Raw genomic sequence first — 24,263 nt, forward strand, 5'->3', positions numbered from 1 at the left:
TTGTTATAAATCTTCTCTCCAATTTGTGCTTCCATCCATCCATCCATCCATTTTCCAACCCGCTGAATCCGAACACAGGGTCACGGGGGTCTGCTGGAGCCAATCCCAGCCAACACAGGGCACAAGGCAGGAACCAATCTCTGGCAGGGTGCCAACCCACCGCAGGACACACACACACACACACACACACACCAAGCACACACTAGGGCCAATTTAGAATCGCCAATCCACCTAACCTGCATGTCTTTGGACTGTGGGAGGAAACCGGAGCGCCCGGAGGAAACCCACGCAGACACGGGGAGAACATGCAAACTCCACGCAGGGAGGACCCTGGAAGCGAACCCAGGTCCCCAGGTCTCCCAACTGCGAGGCAGCAGCGCTACCCACTGAATTCTCATTTTAAAATTTAGATGGAAGGTATAACAAACACATCCAAGAAAGAAAATACAGTTTTCACATTACTTAATGTTCTAAAACCCACTTAGTCTATTTCAGGGTCATTAGAGTCAGAATGCAGTTAATATGAAGTAAAAATCTTGAACACAACTCAGTTGTACTTATCAAAGTACTGTATGTCATTTATAACAATTAGGTTGTTTGGGAACCTATTTGAACATCATTTTGCACAATGTATGAATCAACTTTTGACAGGGAGCAACCAGGCCATTGCAGTGATGCAAAAAGTCTAGTTATAAAACAAAGTTAATGTTCTGTTCTGTTTAACAGGTAGGCTTCAATGAAATCTCACATACCTTTAGTTTTCTGTGGTGTGAGGTGTTCATCATCTAGCAGATATTTTCACCTAAGGCAATTAAAAAACAAATACAGTAGACAATGTAAGCAGTACTGGAGAGTCAGACTCCAACATTTTATTATCTACTAGGCCTAGATGCATCTGGTGAATTTTGGGTCCTATCATTGTAAAGCACTTTGGCTCTATCCTCCTAAATCATAACAGATCTCCCAAACACTTTGTATTCTTTGGATTCCAGTATTAAAAATAAAAGAAATCTAATTTAATCTGTAAATTAAGAATAAAGATCACTAGTTGAAGGAAAAGTAATTAATTTGTTACTATTAAAACATTAAATATAATAACAGTATGTATAAGAACAGTACCTTACTAAAATAAACAACAATTGTGAGGTAAATGGAAAGAAATCCTAGTCATGTGTAGTGACCACAACTTCACCCTTAAAAGTGTATATCACAAAAGAACTTAAAACGCTGTGTGGTCACTACTCAGTACTCATTCAAGAAGCAAGAAGTTCTTTTACGGGTATATTAACCTCCAACTAACAGGATGTTGTAATCAAATGACTTTCTAAATGTACACATTATTCTAAAGATTTCCTAACTCTAAATTATTATGTTACAGTAAAACTGCATTGGGAAACTTCAAATTTGACTGGGGATATATATTCCTTCATCAAATTTCCAGACTTGCTATTTCTAATATACTGTAGAATGGAAGCCTATATTAGAAATAGCAATATGTAAATGAACTATCCATTTAAATCACTTTTTTCATATTCCAACAAGTTTCCTTATAGTAACTGAAAGCTGCCATTCAGAAAGATCCATCCATCCATCCATTTTCCAACTCGCTGAATCTGAACACAGGGTCACGGGGGTCTGCTGGAGCCAATCCCAGCCAACACAGGTCACAAGGCAGGAAACAATCCTGGGCAGGGTGCCAACCCACCGCAGGACACACACAAACACACCCACACACCAAGCACACACTAGGGCCAATTTAGAATCACCAATCCACCTAACCTGCACGTCTTTGGACTGTGGGAGGAAACCGGAGCGCCCGGAGGAAACCCACGCAGACAAGGGGAGAACATGCAAACTCCACGCAGGGAGGGCCCGGGAAGCGAACCCGGGTCCTCAGGTCTCCCAACTGCGAGGCAGCAGCGCTACCCACTGCGCCACCGTGCCGCCCCTTCAGAAAGATCAATTCTTTAATCAATATCAACACTATCCTCTTACTCAGTCACATATCCAAACTTAACAATCTGAGTACACACTGTAGTCTCAAAATAATGCATCTCCACTGCCAACCACATCCTGCTGTAACATTCCTCATTGCACCTTTCTGTATATCTTTATTATTCTACAACTCTAGTTATGTTGCCTTACAAAATGCCTTAGTAGCAGTGGAATATTATATGTAAGGTAAAAAAAACACAAGGTTATGAAAGGTTTAGCATGGTGTGGAGAAAGCTCTTTGAGCCCTGCTGTAAGCCAAACACACCCATTGTATATTAGTTTCACTAAAAATTGAAATGATGGTGAGTACTACAGAGACACATTTAAATCGAGTAACATGATTTTAATAGCTATAATTAACCTTCAGTGGCATAAGGGGCCTCGTGTAACAAAAATGTTGGACGTGCCCATTTCCATGCTAACTTCAAGATGTATAAAAACTAAACTTGGCGTAAAGCCACGCGTATTCTCAAGGCAGCCTTACACCATGCATACGCAATTTTCTGCTCAGTTTTGTAAACTGGTGGCACCCAGTGTCAAAGCACTACTACTGTTTCTGTGCTCTTTCTTTTTTAGATTCACATCCATGATATGGACTTTATCAAATACACCTAAATTAATTCATATTGTTTACAAATTTAAGGCACTTGATTGTAATCGTTCTGCAACAATATAATGGTACACTATTCCAAATACCATAGCTGCTTTATTGTTGTTACTCTTATTGCGAGTATTTTAACCTGTTTATTGTATTTATCTGTATGTGTGGTATCACAGCTGCACATGTTGTGTTGTGAGCGAAAATGATTACAGTTTACAGCAGAGGATACAGTTTCCAGTCCTGGAGGACATTTATTGCACACGCTGCCTCAAGAAATCCACCAGCATCTGCATGGATTCCACTCACCCATGCTACAGTCTATTTGAATTTCGCCCATCCAGAAAATGCTTCAGAGCCTTTCCTGCCCGGACTTCGACACACAAAAACAGTTTCATCCCAAGAGCTATAAACGTATACTCAATCAGTTCATCAAGTGCTTCCGGTAGAACTGTTTGTACTTATAATTAAATTATAAATTTGCACTACAACTTGCACATGTATATTGTGCTTATGCTTTCATGTTTTTCATATGTATATTGTGCTTATGATTTTCATATTTAAACTTTTTTTTAATCGTATTCATTTTGATCATTTTATAGGAAAATAAGTTTATGAAGGATTTGAATATTGAATCTCATTGTACCATATAATGACAATAAAGGAATTCAATTAAATTCAATAGAAGAGAGCGTGTATTTACAGATGACTATGACTGGCTTCTAAGTCGATTTAGATTTCCAAGAGCTATTCTCTTGAAGCTGTGTTCTGTTAAAATACTAGGATGTACACTTCATATCATTTTTATGACGAAATGCATTAAAGTATTTATATTACATTTTATAAATAATTTGTTAACTTCATTTAAATAATGTATGTCATTAATAATTAAACATGTGGGGGCATGGTGGCACAGCGGTAGCGATGAGCTGGTGCCTCGTTCAGGGATTGTTCCTGCCTTGTGTTCTATGCTTGCTGGGACTGCCATGACCCTGGATGGATGGATGGAATAATTAAACATGTATAGCAGTGATTTTTCAATGTTCCTTAAAAGTTTTAAAGAGTAGATTGGTTACATGGAGGAAAAAAACAAAAGGACAAGATTTGGGGATTGGTATGTTTGACAGACACAATACTGCTGCATTAAATTATTCCATCAAGGGTCACGCACATCTCAGCAAGCATCTTACATGAGGCAGGAACAATCCCTGGATGGGGCGCCAGCCCATCGCTACTGCTGTGCCACCGTGCTCCCACATGTTTAATACATGCTTTAATGCATTTCATCATGAAAATTATATCAAGTATACATCTTAGTATTCTAAAATGTTCAAAGAGCTGTAATATCATTAATATAATGTATTCTGTGTGGCAATCACTGCCTGTGCTCTCCTCTTGGCGTAAGAAGCATGTAGTGATTAACGACTGGGTCGGGAACACATAGAATGCAAAATATTTAACGTGCTACTTTAGTTACGATGGGATTTGAGAAACTGTAGTAAATTAAACATTGATTGTAAGCTGAAGTTTACAACATTCTACTTCAATGACAAAATGAACTACGTGATTAAAGTGGAAATTTCAAGCGTAAAGACATTTGACCTTAATCTCAACATAGACCTTTTTTTCTTCACTGTGTCCCTATCTTTTTTTCCTTCTCTGTGGCCCCAATACGATTCCGTATGACACTCAGACACTTGCCTTTTCACATTGACTTTGACATCTGACCACTTCTTTTTTGAAATTATTTGTTTTTTTAACAAAACACTGAATGGTAGGGGTGTATTTATATTCATTTGCATATTCAAATATGTGAAATTCTGGGAGGATTCAGGGTGGGGCAGTAGATGCATGCACATACGTTAAAATTCACGTTGACTGGGATTTATAAAGAGGAAGTGCATGGAACTTTGTTTACGCAGAATTTTATGCATCTGAAATTTTTTTGTGCATACACACATTTCTGTTTATGTCTGCACACCATGTTTTAGTGTGAATTTTACGTACTGTGTTATACATGAGGCCCAAGGTCTTGATGGAGTTACTGTTTAATTTTTAGGTTCTGTGGAAAAATATAGCACACTTTCTTCAAGTAAACAAATAGCTAAAGTTTGATAGATATACTAAGTGCATGAAAGAGCTTGCATTGGAGGTTAACATTCTAATGGGAACTACCTCTTGGCTATTAACTGTGCAAATTACAAGTTTTAAAATTTGTTAATTCCTCTTCTCTTCTAGATTACCGTTCTGTTCATTTTACCCCTTTTCTCCTGCTGCATGGATGAATTCAACAAAGACTGCTCTTAGTTCTTAGTGATTGCTTTATCATTGCATGCTAAATGCTTATTGCTTGTTTGTTGTTGGTGTAAGCAGCCCTTTCTGACAGCCAATTATTCTTTTGCAATAGAAGAATTTGCTTAAGTAACAAGTCATATGCTCCATGCTTAGAAATAAAGTGGAAACAGTCCAAAATATCCCCTTCCTCTCCACTCAAAATCTTTTGTGCACAACATAGAAAAGGCTATCTGCTACAAACACATAATGATTATGAGTCACTGGAAGATTGCTAGCACACAAGATGAAAGTAAAACTCACAGAGATGCTGAATGCTGTTTACTAGTGGCCTGAATGTTGCCAAACAGACTGAAAAAATATATATAAGTTGTAAAATATATATTTCAATAGCTCTATTGCTTATATAGTTATATGTGAAATACCACCAGTCACTCTCTCCACAACTAGACATTTTTTCCTTAATACTGAGAACCATTAACTCTAATTAACTGGATTGTCTAAGTCAGAAGGTGCAGATTTCCTCAACAGTGATAATACTTAATAAAGGGTGGAACAAATTTACAGAAACCTAAAAAATACAAAAACAAATAATACATGTAAATAAAATACTTTGTAAATATTTCTGTCCTTTGTAAAATATTTTATGTATTTATGTAACAATTTAAATTGCAATTATTAAAATTTAACATAACATTACATAGTCAAATCAACTCAATGTCACTTTAGGACAATTTAGGAATCCATTTGAGACTAAAAGCAATTTGTTTTCTTTTGGTAGCAGAATACAAACAATATTCCTCACAGCACCAGATTCACAATTTGAAAACATGGTTCAGTCAGTGTCTTTGTGGAATTTGCATATTCTCAATGTTCCTGTTGTTTCTAAATGTAATCACAAGCAATAATTATTTATCCACTTATTCTGCAGTACTTTAATGATGTAACTGAATAAGTATTTTATTTCAGTGATTAATACAGTTGTGTGTCACTGTGTGTGACTGAATCAGACTATTTCTTATTTGTTACATTAACTATTATTCTGAATAGAAAACTGAGGCTTATAACTATGTTGATCAATTAATCTGAAAGATTAACCAGAGCATGCCTTCTAGAGAACTTGTGAACTTGTAACTTTGAAGATTTCAGTTAATTCTTTAATAATGGTTTTCTTACTTACAATATATGTGTTCTCATTAAACAAGGTGAGTTGATTTTTGCTTCAGATATTGTTGTTTTGAGCAGTTTCTTCTAATGTTGTCTTCATAAATGCATGGTACAGTACTTGTTTAACAACTGATTATATTATTTAAGTTTTCATATGCCACTAAACCTTAAAATGCAGTGTAGGTTTTAAACTAAATAAAAGATAATCAATTTACAAGCTGAAATTGTTTCACTTCCTCTATAGATAATTATATTCTGAATATTTAAGACAGGAGTCAAAATCAAACTAAGGTATGATTATGAAATGTGTAGGTTCTTTCAATTTCAAAAAACTTTACTGAAGTAATCTGTGAGAGAAATCATTTACTGAGTATGTCAGATTTCACATTTGTGTACACATTAAAGTAATCAAATAAGTTAGCTTTATCATAATGAATAACTAGTTTGAGCTAAAAATTGATAAATATTGTTAAGTATCACAGAAAAAATCACTAAAAAAACAACTGTTTTTTTTAAGAATTTTTATGCTGTAATGCTCAAAAGATGAAGTTCATTTCTGTTGTCCCAAATTATTAGGTTTATAAGGTAATTATTTTCCAATGAAAAGTGAAATTCTTACTTGTATGTGCTAATCAACATGTAATATTATAATAAAAGGTTGTTCTGTCAAATAATCAGATGTTACTGAAATACACCTATGAAGAATAGTGTACAATTTCTAATGTATAGGATAGGATGTGACTGAAATACCTTAATTGGCAAACCACCATGTTTGAAATAAATGTAGTACCTTTTTTGTACTTCCTAAAAATAAAAAAGTTTAACAGAATGCCAGACATGATTAACATGCAACGTTTTGCTTTTCAATTTGTAATAACTTTTGAAATCACTCATTTTCAGATTACCAAGCATTGGAAATGCCAAGCAAAGGTTTTTAAATAATATAACTGTTGCCTGCTAATAATAATGTTGTAATGTCCATATTCAATGGCAGTTCTTTATGACATATCTTTGGATGCTTGATTGGAATCTTTTCTAGATCTTGCATAAATAGGGGTTTACCATGTTGATGTTTAAAGGTTTTGTTATCTTGGTTTCATTACCTATTGGTAAAAATTCCTACAGCGCGTGTCTAAGTTTGCCTTTCAATCAAAGCTCAACTCTCAGAAATTTCAAACAATTAAACTGATTTAGATTTCCACAAAAGCTACTAATATGGTGATGGTCACCACTCAATTCAAATGCCATTTAAGAAAAAAGTCTTTTTTATGTGCGGCCTGTTTTTATTGCTGATAATGTAACACAGAACACTCAGACATGCTTAATCCAAGGAGCTGGAGCTTATCCCAGCAGCAAGAAACTATGTGCTGACCCATCTCAGGGCTGACTCATATAGACACAACTAATTTAGAATTGTTAGTTCAAACATCACCATTGAAGATGTGGAAGAAAAACTAGAGCATACAAAGAAAAACCTGCACAAACTTGAAAAAAGCAATCAACACAGACATTGCCCTTATTCCGGATTTAAACCCTGGACACTGGATCCATTAGGCAACAGTGCGAACAACTGCACCAGACCATAATTGTGATCCTATACAAGTATTACATATACCATTATATATATATATATATATATATATATATATATATATATATATATGAATTGTTTTTCCATTTCTTATATTTTGATTTGTACTGGTATTTCTTATCCTCTTGTGTCTTACTTGGGCCTTTAATGTGTGTCACCTGTCTAGTTTGTTTGTCTCGTTCATGTTCTTGTCTCTTTGTTCAGTCAGTTGTGTGTATATTTCCATAATCACATGCCTGGCAAATCAGACAATTGTTATTATAATGACATTATAATAACATAAATTCAATGCCAACTGGGGTATAATTAAATTTGAATATATTACAACCACATAGACATTATAGTCATGTCATGTTTTAGTTAAGGACAGCACAGTGGTGTAATGGTTAGCAATACCACCTCATAGATTTAGCATTCTGGGGACAGGGACACAGAATTTTGTTAAAAGTACATTTCACACAAATGTCAGAAACTTTTTTTTTTCACACAAAGAACCACAGAAAAACTGAATAAAAATAGCGTGGTAGAGACTTGGGGGCTCATGTATAACACTGTTGCATAGAATTCACACTAAAACATGGTGTACAGACAAAAACAGTAATATGCATATGCACAAAAAATTCAGATGCATAAAACTGTATGTAAGCAAAATTCTATGTACTTCCCGTTTATAAACCCCAATTAACTTGAATTTCAACGCACGTGCATGTGCCTACAGCCCCACCCTGACTCCTCTCAGAATTTTGTATATTTGAATGTGCAAATCAATATAAATAGCTCCTCCATACAGTGTTTTGTTAAAAGACAATGGTAAAAGCCTATATAAAAAAGAATTTCAAAAAAGAAGTGGTCAGATGTCAACGTTGATGTGAAAAGATGAGTGTCTGAGTGTCTTACGGAAGCGTGTTAGGGCCACAGAAAAGGAAAAAAATAGGGACACAGTAAAGAAAAAAAGGTATATGTCGAGATTAAGGTCAAAATGTCAATTGTAATCTCAAAATTTCCACTTTAATCCCATAGTTTATTTTGTCATTAAAGTAGAATGTCATAAACTTCATCGTACAATCAATGTTTAATTTACTAGAGTTTCTCAAATCCCATTGTAACTAAAGTAGCATGTTTAATGCTTCATATTCCATATGTTCCCGACCCAGTCGTTAATCACTACATGCTTCTTACGCCAAGAGGAGAATGCAGGCAGTGATTGCCACACAGAATACATTACATTCATGATATTACATCTCTCTGAATATTTTAGAATACTAAGATGTATACTTGAAATCATTGTCATGAAGAAATTCATGCAGTGTCATGGTGGTGCAGCAGTAGCAATGAGTTGGCACCCTGTCCAGGGATTCCTGCCTCCTGCAAGATGCTTGCTATTACACACGCAACCCTGGATGAAATAATTTATTGCAGCAGTACTGTATCTGTCAAACATACCAACCCCCAATTCCTGTCCCTCTGTTTTCTTTCTCCATGTAACCAATCGCTGCACAATAAGCATCTGTAATAAATAAAAAACCAGCAGCAAGCTTACAGCGCCAATTCTTCAAAACGTTTAAGGAACATTGAAAATGTTTCATTATAAATGTTTAATTATTCCATCCATCTATCCAGGGTCACTCCAGTACCAGGAAGCATAGAGCACAAGGCAGGAACAATCCCTGGATGGGGTACCAGCTCATCGCTATTGCTGCACTACCATGCCGCCACATGTCTTATTATTAATGGTATATATTATTTAAATGAAATTAACAATTTATTTGTAAAATGTAATATACATACTTCAATGCATTTCAACATAAAAATGATAATCAAATGTACATCCTAGTATTCTAACAGCACACAGCTCCAAGAGGAAGTACAATACATTTACATGTAGTGCAGATAGTGCAAATAGTTTATAAAGATGCTCAGGTTGTGCAATCTTACAGTTGTAGTGCAAGTTTGCAGTGAGGTAATTGTAATTATAAGTACAAACAGTTCTACTGGGAGCACTTAATGGACTGACTGAGTGTTTTTATAGCTCTTGGGATGAAACTGTTTCTGAGCCTTGAAGTCTGTGCAGGAAAGGCACTGAAGCGTTTATTGGATGGGAGAAGTTCAAATAGACTGTGGCATGGGTGAGTGGAATCCATGTAGATGCTGGTGGCTTTCTTGAGCCAATGTGTGCTATAAATGTCCTCCAGGGCTGGAAGCTATATCCTCTGCTGTAAGCTGTAATCCTCTGTGATCTCGACACAGCCTGTGCAGCTGTGTATCCACAAACAAATAGAATAAACAGATTAAAATGCTCTTAGTGGTGCACTAAGAGTAACAACGCTAAAGCAGCTATGGTATTTGGAATAGTTTGGCCATTCCATGCACCATTACCATAGATACTCGCGTATTAGTCGATCTCACAGATAAGTCGAGTGTATTTTTAAGCCGAAAATTACGAAATTTGTTATGACCCGCGTATAAGTCGAGGGTAAAACTTGACAGCTTGCGACCTTTAACACAATGTACCAGCCGACAGGCACGCGCGATCGTATCCACTATATGCCAGCTTGCTCCGGCGACCTTTAAGACTATGTACCTGCCGACAGGCACGTGCGATTGCAACCGCTAAATGCCGGCTTGCTCCGGCGACCTTTAACACTATGTACTGCCGACAGGAACGTGCGATTGCAGCCGCTAGATGCCGGCTTACTCTGGCTACCTTTAACACTATGTACCGGCAGTCCAGCCAGCGCGATTGCAGCCGCTATATGCCGGCTTGCTCCCACTACCTTTAACACTATGTACTAGCCGACAGGCAAGCACGATCATATCCGCTATATGCCGGCTTGCTCCCGCGACCTTTAACACTATTTACTAGCCGACAGGCATGCGCGATCGTATCCACTATATACCGGCTTGCTCTGCCGACCTTTAACACTATGTACTGGCCAACAGGCACGTGCGATTGCAGCCGCTATATGCCGGCTTGCTCCCGCGACCTTTAACACTATGTACCAGCCGACAGGCACGCGCGATGGCAGCCGCTAGATGGCACGTGGCAGCTAATGGTATGTTTGTTATCCAAAACCTGCAAAAGCTAATGCTCAAATTCAAGTATTTCACAGTTTAAAGAATTATTTAATGAAATTAGAAAAAAAACTAGCTAATTAGCAATAGTATTGCTGGCTTATAATTATTTCAAAGACCATGGGAAATGGCAGATGACCGGTGACTTAACACCGTGAAGCGTTGCGTGTACAATGTCATTACCCAAATTCTATGGACAATTGTGTTGCCCCGTGGATAAGTAGACCCTGTTTTTTTGAATGAATTTTAAGGCATACATTTTTCGACTTATACGCGAGTTTCCACGGTATATTGTTACAGAATGATTACAATCAAGTACCTTAAATTTGTAAACGATATTCAATTAATTTCAGTTTTATTTGATACAGCCCGCATCATGGATGTGATTCTAGAGAAAGAACACAGAAATAGTAGCACTGCTTTGACACTGGGTGCCACCAGTTTGCAAAACCAAGCAGGAAAGTGCATATGCATGGTGTGAGGCTGCCATGAAAATGTGTGTGTCAGCATGCCAAGTTAAGGTTTTATATATCTTGAAGTGAATGTGGAAATGGGTTTACACAACATTTTTGTGTGTGTACACCTTTTATACATGAGGCCCTAGGACTCTTCATATCTAGGGATATTCATATCTTGATTTATTTTGAAGAGTCTAATTGAATTGGATTGGTAAGCTTGTTGGGCTGAATGGCCTGGTTTCATCAACATTTTGGTAATATTTCATGTTGGAATACTTTGCTTGGTCATTGTCTGCACTGCAGCAAGCTGTAATAAAGTGGGTGAAACCCATTAGTAGAAAAAATTAAGTTGATTCTAGACAACCACCTGCTTAGAAAAATGTATAAATATGCATTCTATTGTGACATCTTTAAAATACTGTATATGAGTAGCAAACAATAAATGCAAATTCATTTCCTTACTTTGAATTATACACCACGTTGATCTTAATTGTTTTTCATATTTCTAAGGTACGAGGTAAAGCAGTGGGATTTATGAGCGTCTGCAGTGATGTCAATGTAGAAATGCTGAATCAATGCTTCAACTTAAAACCATTTCATGGACTGTATGTGCCTGACCCTGCAGATATACTGGAACCACCACCTGAATTGGAGGCTGAATCAGGTACTCAGAAGATTTAAATGAAAAGAATTCACCTATGTTTATAATCGCAGATGTGCATGAACTTCTGATCAGATGTGCATGAACTTCTGAAGTGCTAGGGTTTAGGTAGTACTTGTTAAGGCTGCATGTTCTAAATTCGTTCAAAAAAGATTTTTGTGTTTCTTTTAGCAAAAAAACAGCATAGCACGGTTCCACAAAGTCCTGAAGCTGGACTATCACAAGAGAAAGAATGCAACAATGAGGCAGAAAGTGACAAAAAGGTACAAGCCTAAAACATGACAAAGTATTAAACACTGTGGTTATAAAACTATTGTAATAATATTATTAGGTAGAAGTATCATCAAGACTCACACTTGTTGCAGGAATTCTCAATATGAATCAGCCCTAAATTAATGCACATAAATAACCATTTTATTTAATTAGGTCTGTGTGACCCTGAAGTGGGTGAACATTTTCAGATATAGATGCATATTTGTTTTTAAGTGAACTCAAAATATGTTCTGTATATTCACTCTTTGCTACATATTCTGGATCTGGGATACTGGTGAAAATTGAAAAAAAATATTTTAAATATATTGACAATAAAAAACACATCAAAAGCTTGCCTATATAAGTTGTGTATACTTACAGGCTTGATACTTTTGACTTTGTTTTGCACTCCTATAACTCTTGAGTCAATGTATATATGTTAAGTAAGGGGTTTAAAGCTCCTTTAGATTATTTGTTATTCATAGACATTTTTTTTGCTGTCTGTCTGGCAGAAAGTGGGGGTAGGAGATTCAATGCCACCCAAAGATATGTCTGTACAGAAGAAGTCTGTGTATTCAATTCATTTCAATTCAAAAAACATATTTTGTGGCCTCTCTGTCTTCTTGGGTGAGCATTTTGTTCAATGGAGAAAAGTATGGTCCAGAATTTTATACAGGTTTCTATCACAAAATAGATCACAATTAATGTGGAGCTACAGATTAAATATATACATTCTCAATCTTAAATCTGTTTTAGTGGCTTGTATATAGGCTACATTTGCCAAGTTATCTATTAGTTGCTGGCAGGCACCATACCTACAGAAGTGATACCTTCTATAGAACACCTTTAGGATACTAGAGGTGCATTGCACAGTGAAGTACAGTAGTACACAACAATAAACAATAGACAACATTCATATTACAGGCTTCATTGCTTAATTCTAATGTTTTGCTCAGATCGGATTTGCCTGTCTTGACAGGTCACATTCATAGGTACAAATAACGTGTATCTAACTGTAATGTGAACGTATCTGTCGTTCGAAATGGCATGCATGCACACATTAATATGTTTGTGCACAAGTCACCTGTGTCACCAACAACAAAAAACGTAATATTTGTGACTCATGGTATTAAAACCAACATATGAACATGCTAGCTAGTATATCCATTGCATTTTGCTGTAGAGTGCGGCATACAGTTCATCAGCTGTACATCTAGCTTTTGCTGTTTTCAAGGCTGATGAAGAGTTTAGAGCTCCTGTCTCATAACTCTAAGAAGATGTGTCCATGTACAACCTTGTCATCATTATCTGTACAAAGTTTATATTTTTTCCCTTGTCTGTTTATATATTTTTTCTGATTTCTCAGATTTCTATATTCTGAAAATACTCTTGTTAAGCTAATTTTTAACTCGAAATTGGCCTGCTGTGAATAAGTGTGGGTGAGTAAGTGTGTCCTCTGATAGATTAGTGTGTTGTCTGGGGTTTGGTTTTGGGTTTGTATCTGATACTGCTGGGATAGACAGTTTTTCCCTGAGGCCCTAAAACAGATTAAGCAGATTCAAAAACTGGATACATGAATGATAACTTTTGTTATCATTAACATAATCTGGAACAGAGTGGAACACAAAATAATTCAGTTAGATTAGATTAGGTAATCTACAGTGCATCCGGAAAGTATTCACAGCGCATCACTTTTTCCACATTGCCACTCCTTAGTAAAAGGCACATGGCAGCCCGCCTGGAGTTTGCCAAAAGGCACCTGAAGGACTCTCAGACCATGAGAAAGAAAATTCTCTGGTCTGATGAGACAAAGATTGAACTCTTTGGTGTGAATGCCAGGCGTCACATTTGGGGGAAACCTGGCACCATCCCTACAGTGAAGTATGGTGGTGGCAGCGTCATGCTGTGGGGATGTTTTTCAGCGGCAGGAACTGGGAGACTAGTCAGGATAAAGGGAAAGATGACTACAGCATTGTACAGAGACATCCTGGATGAAAACCTGCTCCAGAGCGCTCTTGACCTCAGACTGGGGCGACAGTTCATCTTTCAGCAGGACAACGACCCTAAGCACACAGCCAAGATATCAAAGGAGTTGCTTCAGGACAACTCTGTGAATGTCCTTGAGTGGCCCAGACTTGAATCTGATTGAACATCTCTGGAGAGATCTTAAAATGGCTGTGCACCGACGCTTCCCATCCAACCTGATGGAGCTTGGGAGGTGCTGCAAAGAGGAATGGGCGAAACTAGCCAAGGATAGGTGTGCCAAGATTGTGGCATCATATTCAAAAAGACTTGAGGCTGTAATTGCTGCCAAAGGTGCATTGACAAAGTATTGAGCAAAGGCTGTGAATACTTATGTACATGTGATTTCTCAGTTTTTTTATTTTTAATAAATTTGCAAATATCTCAGGTAAACTTTTTTCATGTCATTATGGGGTGTTGTGTGTATAATTCTGAGGAAAAAAATGAATCCATTTTGGAATAAGGCTGTAACATAACAAAATGTGGAAAAAGTGATGTGCTGTGAATACTTTCCGGACGCACTGTATATTAATCACAGAATGGAAATTTAATTGTATGCAGCTGCAGAAACATAGAAAACAATTATAATAATGAAACTTTAATAATAATAAAACATCATTATTTTTATTATTATTATTACCATAATTAAGAAAACGTTTATAAAATGTAGTTGAAATTTTAGTAACCATACAAAGTTGGTAACTCACAGACTCACATAGAAAATAATACAATTAATCGATAGATAGATAGATAGATAGATAGATAGATAGATAGATAGATAGATAGATAGATAGATAGATAGATAGATAGATAGATAGATAGATAGATAGATAGATAGATAGATAGATGAAATAGCAAAAATTAATTTAAAGAGTTTAAGTATTTAGTCTGCTACATTGGGAGAAAGCACTGAATAAGAGTGGGTAGGAAAGGTCCTTAGGGGCGCATCTTAGAACACATTGGAGGAGTACGTCTGTAGCTAAAAGTGTGCAAAGACAAAGTCTCCTAAGTGCGATGGAGAAGATTTTTCATGATAGGGTCCAGTTTGGCCACAATTCTGTTTTCCATAATAGCTTCCAGTGTACCAAGGGTTAGCCCTGTGATGGACCAGGCTTTCCTGATAAGTTTGTTCAGGCACTGTGCATCTTTTGAATTTATGTTGCTTGTGTAGATAGAGCAACAAAGAACATCTAGGCCTGCCTCTTGTTCCTACCTGGCAAATTGCTTCAAGTCTCCTTGCATTTGGGGTACTACAGATGGATGATTGAATTTGTCACACAATTAAAAAAAATATATGTTAGTAGATGTGGTAAGCTGAAAAAATCCACATTATTTTTATTATTATTTAGGTAAAACAAATGTAAGAGTGGGAAATCTGCTTTATTGTTACATTATGAAAATTATTTGGAATCATAATCATATTAACAATAGTCACAGGCACTGTTTATGGTGGGTGTTGGGTCAATACCAGAGAAAAGTCACACTCATAAAATTGAGTTGAAAATTCCATACCAGATATGTTGAAGTGTACCCAGCTATAAGTTACTTGTAAAGGGGTATCTGTACTTGACCTGTCAGTCTAACTGGTAGCCAACATTGATTGATGGTGACAGCAGACCCATAAACTAAAAACTACATAAATTTGATTTGGGTCCCTGAAATAAAATGATTAACACAATAGAATCACAAAATGTGATGCAATGGAAAATAATAATAATTTTTAAATACTGATGTCTAATTTATGTAGTAAACCAAATTCCAGTATTCGATACACGATTTAAGAATTTTTTTAAAGTAAAAGCTAACTATATAGAACTTTTTTAATGAGCCAAGAGGGTAGCGAACAACAGAGGATGATATTTGCTAAATTGTAAGTGTAATTTAAGCATATCTGACAGCATTTTATATTTTGACTTTGAATTAAATCAGTCCTTAGAAATGTGTTCAAAGCCTATTGTTACAGTCATGTTGTTACGTTGATTATTTAGTTTTGTTTGGCTGTGTCTGTGTCTCCTATGTTACTTTAGTTCGAGGATTATTATTGTGGTTATTTTTGTTTTTAGAAAAATGAAGATGGATGGATGACATTTTCTATCCATCCATCTACTTACAAACACAGTTAATAAGGTACAAAGCTGGCCCTAGAAAGGGAGCAAATCCCTTTCAAGGCACACTCATGTACACATGTCCTCATTCATTAATATGGGCAAAATTTAGAGTCTCCAATTATTATGATATAAATTTGTCTTTAGGATGTGGGAGGAAAACCAGAGTGGATGTTATTTTGGTTTTGTTTTTCAGAAGGAAGCCATCATAACACCTGATGCTGATATTCCAGCAAAGGGTGACACTACCCATAATTTGAAATACTCATCTGGAATCTGCATGGAGGAAGCTGAAAAGAAAATCTTCCATCCAGTCTACAAGGGTTCTTCAGATGCATTTTGCATTCAGTTGTTTGTTATTGATGAAAAATATGAAATGAGGTACAGTTACCAAATTTTTATGACTAGCAGTTAATTGAAATTGTGCAACCAACCAAACATTTGAAATGAAAAGCTATGGGTAATGCTTCACTTAACACAGATTTTCAGGGCAAATTAATGGTTGCCACAAAAAATGACTTGGACTTCAAAATACCTAACTTATCCTTTAAGCAGCATGTTGTTGTTTTTGTTTTTTTGCTACATATACACGTTAAACCTTCTGTGTAATGCATAATATTACAGTGTTATTATGCAGTATTTACTAACCACATAACCAAACTGTAATTAGCCATCATTACCATATAATTACTGCAAATTGCAATGAACCTTCTCATTCGTATTTATAGGCTAATCACTTACTTATGCATAATACACAAGTTGAGTACATGGTAATAATTGCTTCTTACTTTGCAGTTATACAGGTTATTACTGAATATTTGCCACATAAGTGCACTGTCATTAGGTACACGTAATCAAAAAGTTACTACAGTATAGCTTGTTCTTGTTCAAAATCTATGACTATAAAGACCAATAAACATGATTGTATATGTGTTTATATTTAGATTCACTTTACTTTGTGAAATAATTTTCAAGTAATTATTTTTAATTTACCTTTTTGATAATTAATTAATAATTATCAGTTGATACAGCCTGTACTAATCATAAAAAAATTCTTTAATTTGCATTTTTGTTACTTTGTATAGCTTTGAGCAGGGTGGGTTTATAAGTAACATTAAAAAAGGTTATTTTTTTCATTATGTGTAGTTAAAAAGCCCTTTTCACTCACAGCTAAGTCCAATTTCTAGCAGCTTTTTGCTTGAGAAACTGAGTTGTCTATGGGTACACTGCTTCTCCCTCTAGAGTACTTCTCACTCTACACTACATAAAACAGTGAAATTTGAAGACAGAACAATTCCATCCAGTTAATACAACAGTGATAAACAACTTAATTAGATTTTCTCATAAGTAGTAAATGTTTGTTTTATACAAATCATTTTTGCATTGATCACTGATAATAAAGCAGTTAGTTAATTTTTCAATGCTGAGCTATTAGAGAATGTCCAAGAATAAACATTAAACAAAATGTCTTATCAAGTAACAGAACAGAAATAAAACAAACATTGAAGACTGTTTAGATAAGGAAAAATGTACAGTTTACCACATTACTTCATTTTTTTACTGACCAGTAAAAAAGCAATGACCTTCTATAAACCTTCAGCTGAAGTAAGCAAATTTTTCAAGCAGCTTTCGCTGCTAAATCTGACTCTTATAAGTTTTCCTGCTAAGAGCAACCTGCACATTTTCTGTAATTCACCACAGCTGGTCAGAGAATGAAAGATGGTTATTTACTGCTGTGAGTGAGCATGTAATATATGAGCATGTTGCTCATTGTGACAGTGCGTTAGATTTGGTGGAAAGCAGAAAAACATGATGTCAAAACAAATTAAATAAGGCTTTCAAAATACAAGGGAAATGTGATTTGCAGTTACTTGCAAGCAGTAATAAGAATGAGATCTGTCTAGTTAATCACCAGTAAACCTTTTCAATTTTTTTTTTAGGTCACAGGATTTTTTACCATTTGTATTTAAACTATTCCCGGTAAGCATTTAATTAAATGGTTTGTACAAGTATTTTCAAACTGTGGGGGTGCTTTAACTGACTGATATTACACTTTTTAAACTACTAAATTTAACTGATTACTATTATTTTATATATACAATATGTCTTTGCTGCTGTCAAATAAAAGTGTCATTTTTTAAATGTTAAATTATATTGATATTTTTGCATTAAATTTGATATTTGAAAAAGAAAACATGAGTAGAGGTATTCAAACAACTAATAATGTTTATCCAAATATGTTTACATTTGTCTATTTGATACTGTATTCTATATAGACTGTTAATACAATTTGAATTTTCTGTTTACAAATTGTGATTTCACATTTTAGAATCGGGATTTTTGTGTAATAACAGTACCAAACATGGTTCCAGAATTTCCTCTGCTTCAGTCATTTGCCAGAGTCATTCCATATCATTCTAGCACTCTTCCTCAAGACCTTTATGTTTTCCATCGATCTGGGCTGATCAGGTACCTTGGAAAGTAATTGCTTTATAGATTATTTACATATATTTATGAAATAATATTTTTTGCTTTAATAAGGAATCAATCTTTAATGATAATTCAACTTATTTGCCATATGCAATTTCTTGCATTAAGGATCTACAGTAGCTAAAGTATATGAATGTAATAACATTTTATGTAAAACATAACATAATATATATTTTTGTTTTGATTTATGGTTAAACATTAACAAATGCTGTATCAGAAATTTAATACCATATGATGTTGCACATTTTCTCTAACAACCACAACAGTGCCATTTTGATGATAAAGTTAATAGCCTGGTAATAGTCAAAAAGTGACTTTGGTCCATGTTAATTTTCTAAATCAATATATACAGGATTACAAAGAAGTTAAGCCTACTCCTGCAGCATTAAATGCAAGACATGGACTAACCTTAGAAGAGTATCTTGCCCATCTCAGGGCATATCCAAGCAGTCAACTACACTCAATCATTCAGCTTTTCCAAACAATCTAGCATAGACATTTTTGGGACGTGGGAAAAAATCTAGAACCCTACAATAACCCACTCACAAATGGATGAATGTGCACATTACACACATTGAGAATGATGTCATTTTTATCTTTAAGTTTACTTTTATAATTTCAGGTGATTATTGCTTTATTGTTTTGTTTTGTTTTCTTTCTTCTTAGCCCATTTATTATAAGAAAAGCAAAATCCATAGATAAACCTGGAGTGGAATGCCTGATTAGTAAACTCAGACTGAACAAGTCTATATTAGAGAATCTTAACATCTTTAATGAAGCTCGAAGACATCTAGTAAGTGAACCGATGGTATTAGAGATTATATGCTATAGCTAGCAGAGCACTTACTTGTACCACCGTGATCATGTTTAAAGGTGTTTATCGCATGCCTTTATAATTCAATAGTTACAGTTTACAGTTAACACCACTTGACAAAGCATCCAATGTTGAATGCTTTGAGGCTTTTACAGTTTGGCAACAAACAGGTTTAAAATCTGACCATCAATCCTGAAAAATGTATTTATTTAATATTCAGTGACATGCTATATTGTTTGTAGTTTTTTTTTATATGTTTTATGATAACTATTATATTTTTACAGGAGGGAACTCCAGTGCAGGCATTTGTTGCTGAAGTCATGGATCAAATTGTGGGTATTGGAATAATTAAAAATGAAGAGGTAATTATTTTTATTATTATTTTTTTTAAAGCAGATTCAATTTGCAGGCTATTTCAAGTTTGGCACGAGTGGCAGAGCAGGTTGAGTTGCCATCCTCCAGAGAGTGCTCCACAGTTTTACTCTTGATTGTAATGTCTAATGTGGTGGGATTGTGATTGATGTTTATGTGACATCTCTTAAGGTACTCTGGTTTCTCCTCACAGTTCAAAGATAGGCAATTAGTTTGATTGGTGAATATAAACTGATATTGTTTGAAGTAGTATAAGCCTATGACTGTGTGCTTAAGAGTTTCCTGTAATGGACTGTCATTATTCCTGTTTTAAACAATGCTTTTCTTGTGCCCATAGCTGTGTCAGGACAAACTCTGATGCATAATTATTTTGATGAAGAAAAAAAAATGAAAACCATGACAGATGGACATTTAATATGGATTTAAAACTCAAGAAGGAGAAAGAGTGTCTTATGATGATTATTTTATGCCCATTTATATAGAGTAACATTTATTTTTCACAGAATTCTATAACTTTGGCATGTATATTTGATAGCTCTATGAACAACTTAAAGTCTTTCCTAAAGTAGGTAGAAAGCTAATCAAATCAAAGTTTAGCTAAAACATTGCTGATGACTTTTGCTGATGTCTCTGCAGGGATTATTAATCTTAAACATCCAGAATCATCGATTACTCCAATATTATTGCCCCAACATTATAAACTTTGATATCTGAAATTCTGACATTTTGTATTTTACATTTGTAAACAGGATATATAGATGTAAATACACTTTATATACAGTAGAGTATATGTTTATTTTACTCAACCAAACATGAAGAGTATGGCTTGATATGGCACTGATATTCAATATATTGAATATCATATTAATTCAATTTAGCCTTAAAATTTTAAATGTGGTTTTGGAAAAAGCATATGATTGTGTGTTGTGTCAGTATCAATATTTCCAAATATCCACATAGACTAAATTCATGAGCAGAGTAGCTATGTTTTTTGGGTATGTTACAAAAAAAATCAAACATTGCTGAAGTCAAAATAATGTACAAGATTCATAGTTAAAACTAAAGTCAATTCCAGGAATTTATACTCAAAAATAATTATTCAGAAATATTGATTCAAGAGTTTTGGTTTCAGCATTTAATTTGGCTGTTGTGTTTATGGAAAGAGAGTTGTGTTAGCATACTTGGTATTAAAGTTGTTTTTGATAAATGTGGGTACCTTGTCTCCTCTACTGTTCATTATTTTCATTGACTGGATATCAAGGTGCAACCAAGGATCGGAAATTATTCATGTTTGAATCCTAAGGATTGCATCTCTACTGTTTGCTGATGATGTTGTTCTCATAGCTTCATCAGTCCATGATCTAAGGCATACATTATTTTGCTGGGGTCTTGTGGTGAAGCCGAAGCTAAATATTTGGGCAAAGATTTTGTTTTATCAGTCAGTCCATTCTCCAATTTGGTCATGAGCAAAAAACTAGGAGAATGGAAAATGACCAAAACAATAAGATCATAAATCCAAGTGGTTGAAATAAGGTTCTTGTAAAAGGGTTCATGTTGGATTCAAACACCATGACAGGAGAGAATCTCAGCTATAAAGGAGGACCATTGGTTCTCTGAATCAAGAGGAGTCAGCTGAAATGTTTTTAGGTTCATAGTTAGGACATCCTCCTTGGGAACTTCTACCGGCATGACCCAGTGGAGGAAGCACAGGGTAGACCTAGAGGACACCTTGGAGGGATTATATATTTCAATTAGATAGGAAGCATCTAGGAATTTGTCAGGAGGAGTTGGAAGACATTGCAAAGGATAGGATATCCTGTTCAGCCCGCTGTGAGTTCTGCTGCTTCACAACTCCAAAAGAGTGTATTAAAATTCTAGGTACTGTATTGGTAATTGTTTTTGTACTGTTTGTACCTATTATTCATACCTGTATGGGGTTTCTCCTATGTCCCAATGTTAATTGGCCCAGCGTGCGTGTGTGTGACTGTACTCTTTATTATTGGTGACCTTTGGCCTGATTCCTGCCTTATGCCTGGTGCTGCTCTGCAAGTCTCAGCTATAATAATGTTCAGAAATGGATTGATGAATAGATTAATAAAACTTTCAGCCTGTGATTATGGAATACTTTATAAACATTTGGAGCACAAGCAATGCAGACAACCCATTACCTCTGGCTCATCTCAGGTATTTGGTGTTAATTCTTAGGAAGTTTAGATATTTATAGATATATAGTTTCAAAGTACTATAGTATTAATTGCTATTTTAAATTAAACATAATTAACAAATAATATTCTATTCTTTTGTGCTTCCTCTAGTCTAACTTACTGTGTTTCATTACATTCTTGCAGTATTTGTATTACAAGAATACAAATAAAATCATGACAATAATAAAGATCAAAAGTAACACACATTATTATAAGAAGAATGGAAATCATACTATAAATTGATAAACTTAACATACAGTACCTTTGTTTACTTTCCATAAAATCTTCACCCCAATCACTGAACTTATGTAATTGTTCTAGACGTTTGGATAGTCTGTTACAGTAAAAGTCAATTCAAGTGTTAAAAATGGTGTCGAATGGTCAGCCTAATTTCTCTCATAACCACTCATCAATTCATTCTGATAAGCCTTTTTTTCTCAGTAAAGGATGTTGGTGGGTATCCACTTTTGCTAATACCTGTTGCCATAGTCAGTTATCAACATGTGCATGTTGAAGTCAGTTGTAAATGTCAGCAATGGGGATTTCCCCCTTCACAAATCATTACCAACCCTTTTGTTTCACTGACTTATGTACACTTAATTAAGTTCAGATGTGAAAAAGCAAGTGGATCTACTAGTTACAGTACTACTCCTTTCAATTCATCTGGCCTGCCTGTATTCCAGTATCATTATTACTTTTTTTGTGTCTTATAGATAAATGCACTATAAAGTTGGCTTAAGCTACATGATTTCCTGGAATCTTTCAGTACTCTTCCTGCATAATTCAACACTGAGTAATAAACCTAACAAGGTAGATTTCACCTGAGGACAACACAGTATAATTATTAAGCATGATATGTTTCTTTTCCTTTCTTTGGCAATAGATATGTTGTGTGAAAGCACACATTAGAATTTATGTTTTTGTGGGATAAGAGCTGGTCATGCATATGTTTTGAACAGTAGCAAAACTACATTTTTGGGGCCTTGAAGATTGAACTGTTACAGGGGGCCTCTTCACAACCTTTGATGAGGTTGTTCCATGGAAGATCACCATATTGTTTTCAAATGTAACCTTTACACCTCTGATATTGATTAAAATTGCTGTACAGGATTATCCCACATGTCAAAGTCAGTGATATGAATAAAACTTTCAGATGCCTCATAGTTTTTGAGTTATGGGGGGAATGAACATTAGAGAAATGTTACATACAGGCAGGATGCTGCATAGACTGATGGAATAAAACATAGAAAAGACCACAGTCAATGTTATGTTTTGTTTTAGATACATAATAAGAATATAAACTACATTAAGTACATTTTACAAAAAACTCTTCTGTTTTTTCTAGCAACATATTCATGTGCAGTTTTGTCATATGAAAGCTTCCTTGCAATGTCATTTTCTAGAGACAATATGCATAAAGAACTTAAGTGCTCTTCTGTCATGGTAGACCAAAATTTGTATGAAGGATAGTTTTGAAAAATTATTTTCTGCTTCACAGCTCCCCATAGGCATAAATAACTTTAAGAAAAAAATTAATTTCTGTTTTAAATGTTAATACTGTTTTAAGTTATTTATAATTATTTTATATTAAATATATTTAGAAAGAAACATTCTTAATTTCAATAATTTTCATTTACGGCTAGCCTACATGACCTGTTAGTTTTTATTTTAACTTTATTTTGTTTTGAAGTACACTGTATTATTCCTATATTATTTTAGAAAACCCTTCTCATACATTAGATACCCCAAATTTTTAAACAGTTTGGACTAATGTTGCTTCTGGGGCCCCATGTGATTAGGAGCTCTGAAGCTTAAGTTTCATTAGTTTCATAGTAGAGCCACCCCTGGTTGTGAAATATTACCATGATTGGCTGTTTCTTAGGGTCCAGTGGCAATTTATATTGCTGTGTTTGTGTGCTTTTGACTTGTCTAATAATGGAACATGTTTCAGATTTTGTGCTTTTTTTAGCACACAATTTCCTTATAAATCAAGGCTCTCAATCCACTCTCAGTGTGTGTATAAGCAGAATAAGCATGCTGCCACTTAAAAGAGTTCATGTTGCTTTAATCAGCAGTGCTCAGCTGTGGGGGCATTTTACTTTATCTGCTGCTTATGCTGTTAAAATTAGTGTGTTATGGAGAAATGCATATGCCATATTTTGCGGTTAAT

At 35.1% G+C, this 24,263-nt stretch overlaps 1 protein-coding gene across 1 annotated transcript in view; it reads left to right on the forward strand.

The window, feature by feature from the left end:
• Positions 1–24,263, forward strand: part of cfap61 (cilia and flagella associated protein 61) — a 208,715-nt gene that overhangs the window by 27,358 nt on the left and 157,094 nt on the right. The window contains exons 7-13 of the mRNA XM_051925561.1: positions 11,684–11,837; positions 12,006–12,097; positions 16,410–16,594; positions 18,154–18,193; positions 18,543–18,682; positions 19,370–19,496; positions 19,802–19,879. Coding sequence (XP_051781521.1) covers positions 11,684–11,837; positions 12,006–12,097; positions 16,410–16,594; positions 18,154–18,193; positions 18,543–18,682; positions 19,370–19,496; positions 19,802–19,879 — 816 coding nt within the window. The remainder of the gene's footprint in view (positions 1–11,683; positions 11,838–12,005; positions 12,098–16,409; positions 16,595–18,153; positions 18,194–18,542; positions 18,683–19,369; positions 19,497–19,801; positions 19,880–24,263) is intronic.

This window comes from Erpetoichthys calabaricus, chromosome 3 (genome assembly GCF_900747795.2).
Source record: "Erpetoichthys calabaricus chromosome 3, fErpCal1.3, whole genome shotgun sequence".
NCBI lineage: Eukaryota > Metazoa > Chordata > Cladistia > Polypteriformes > Polypteridae > Erpetoichthys > Erpetoichthys calabaricus.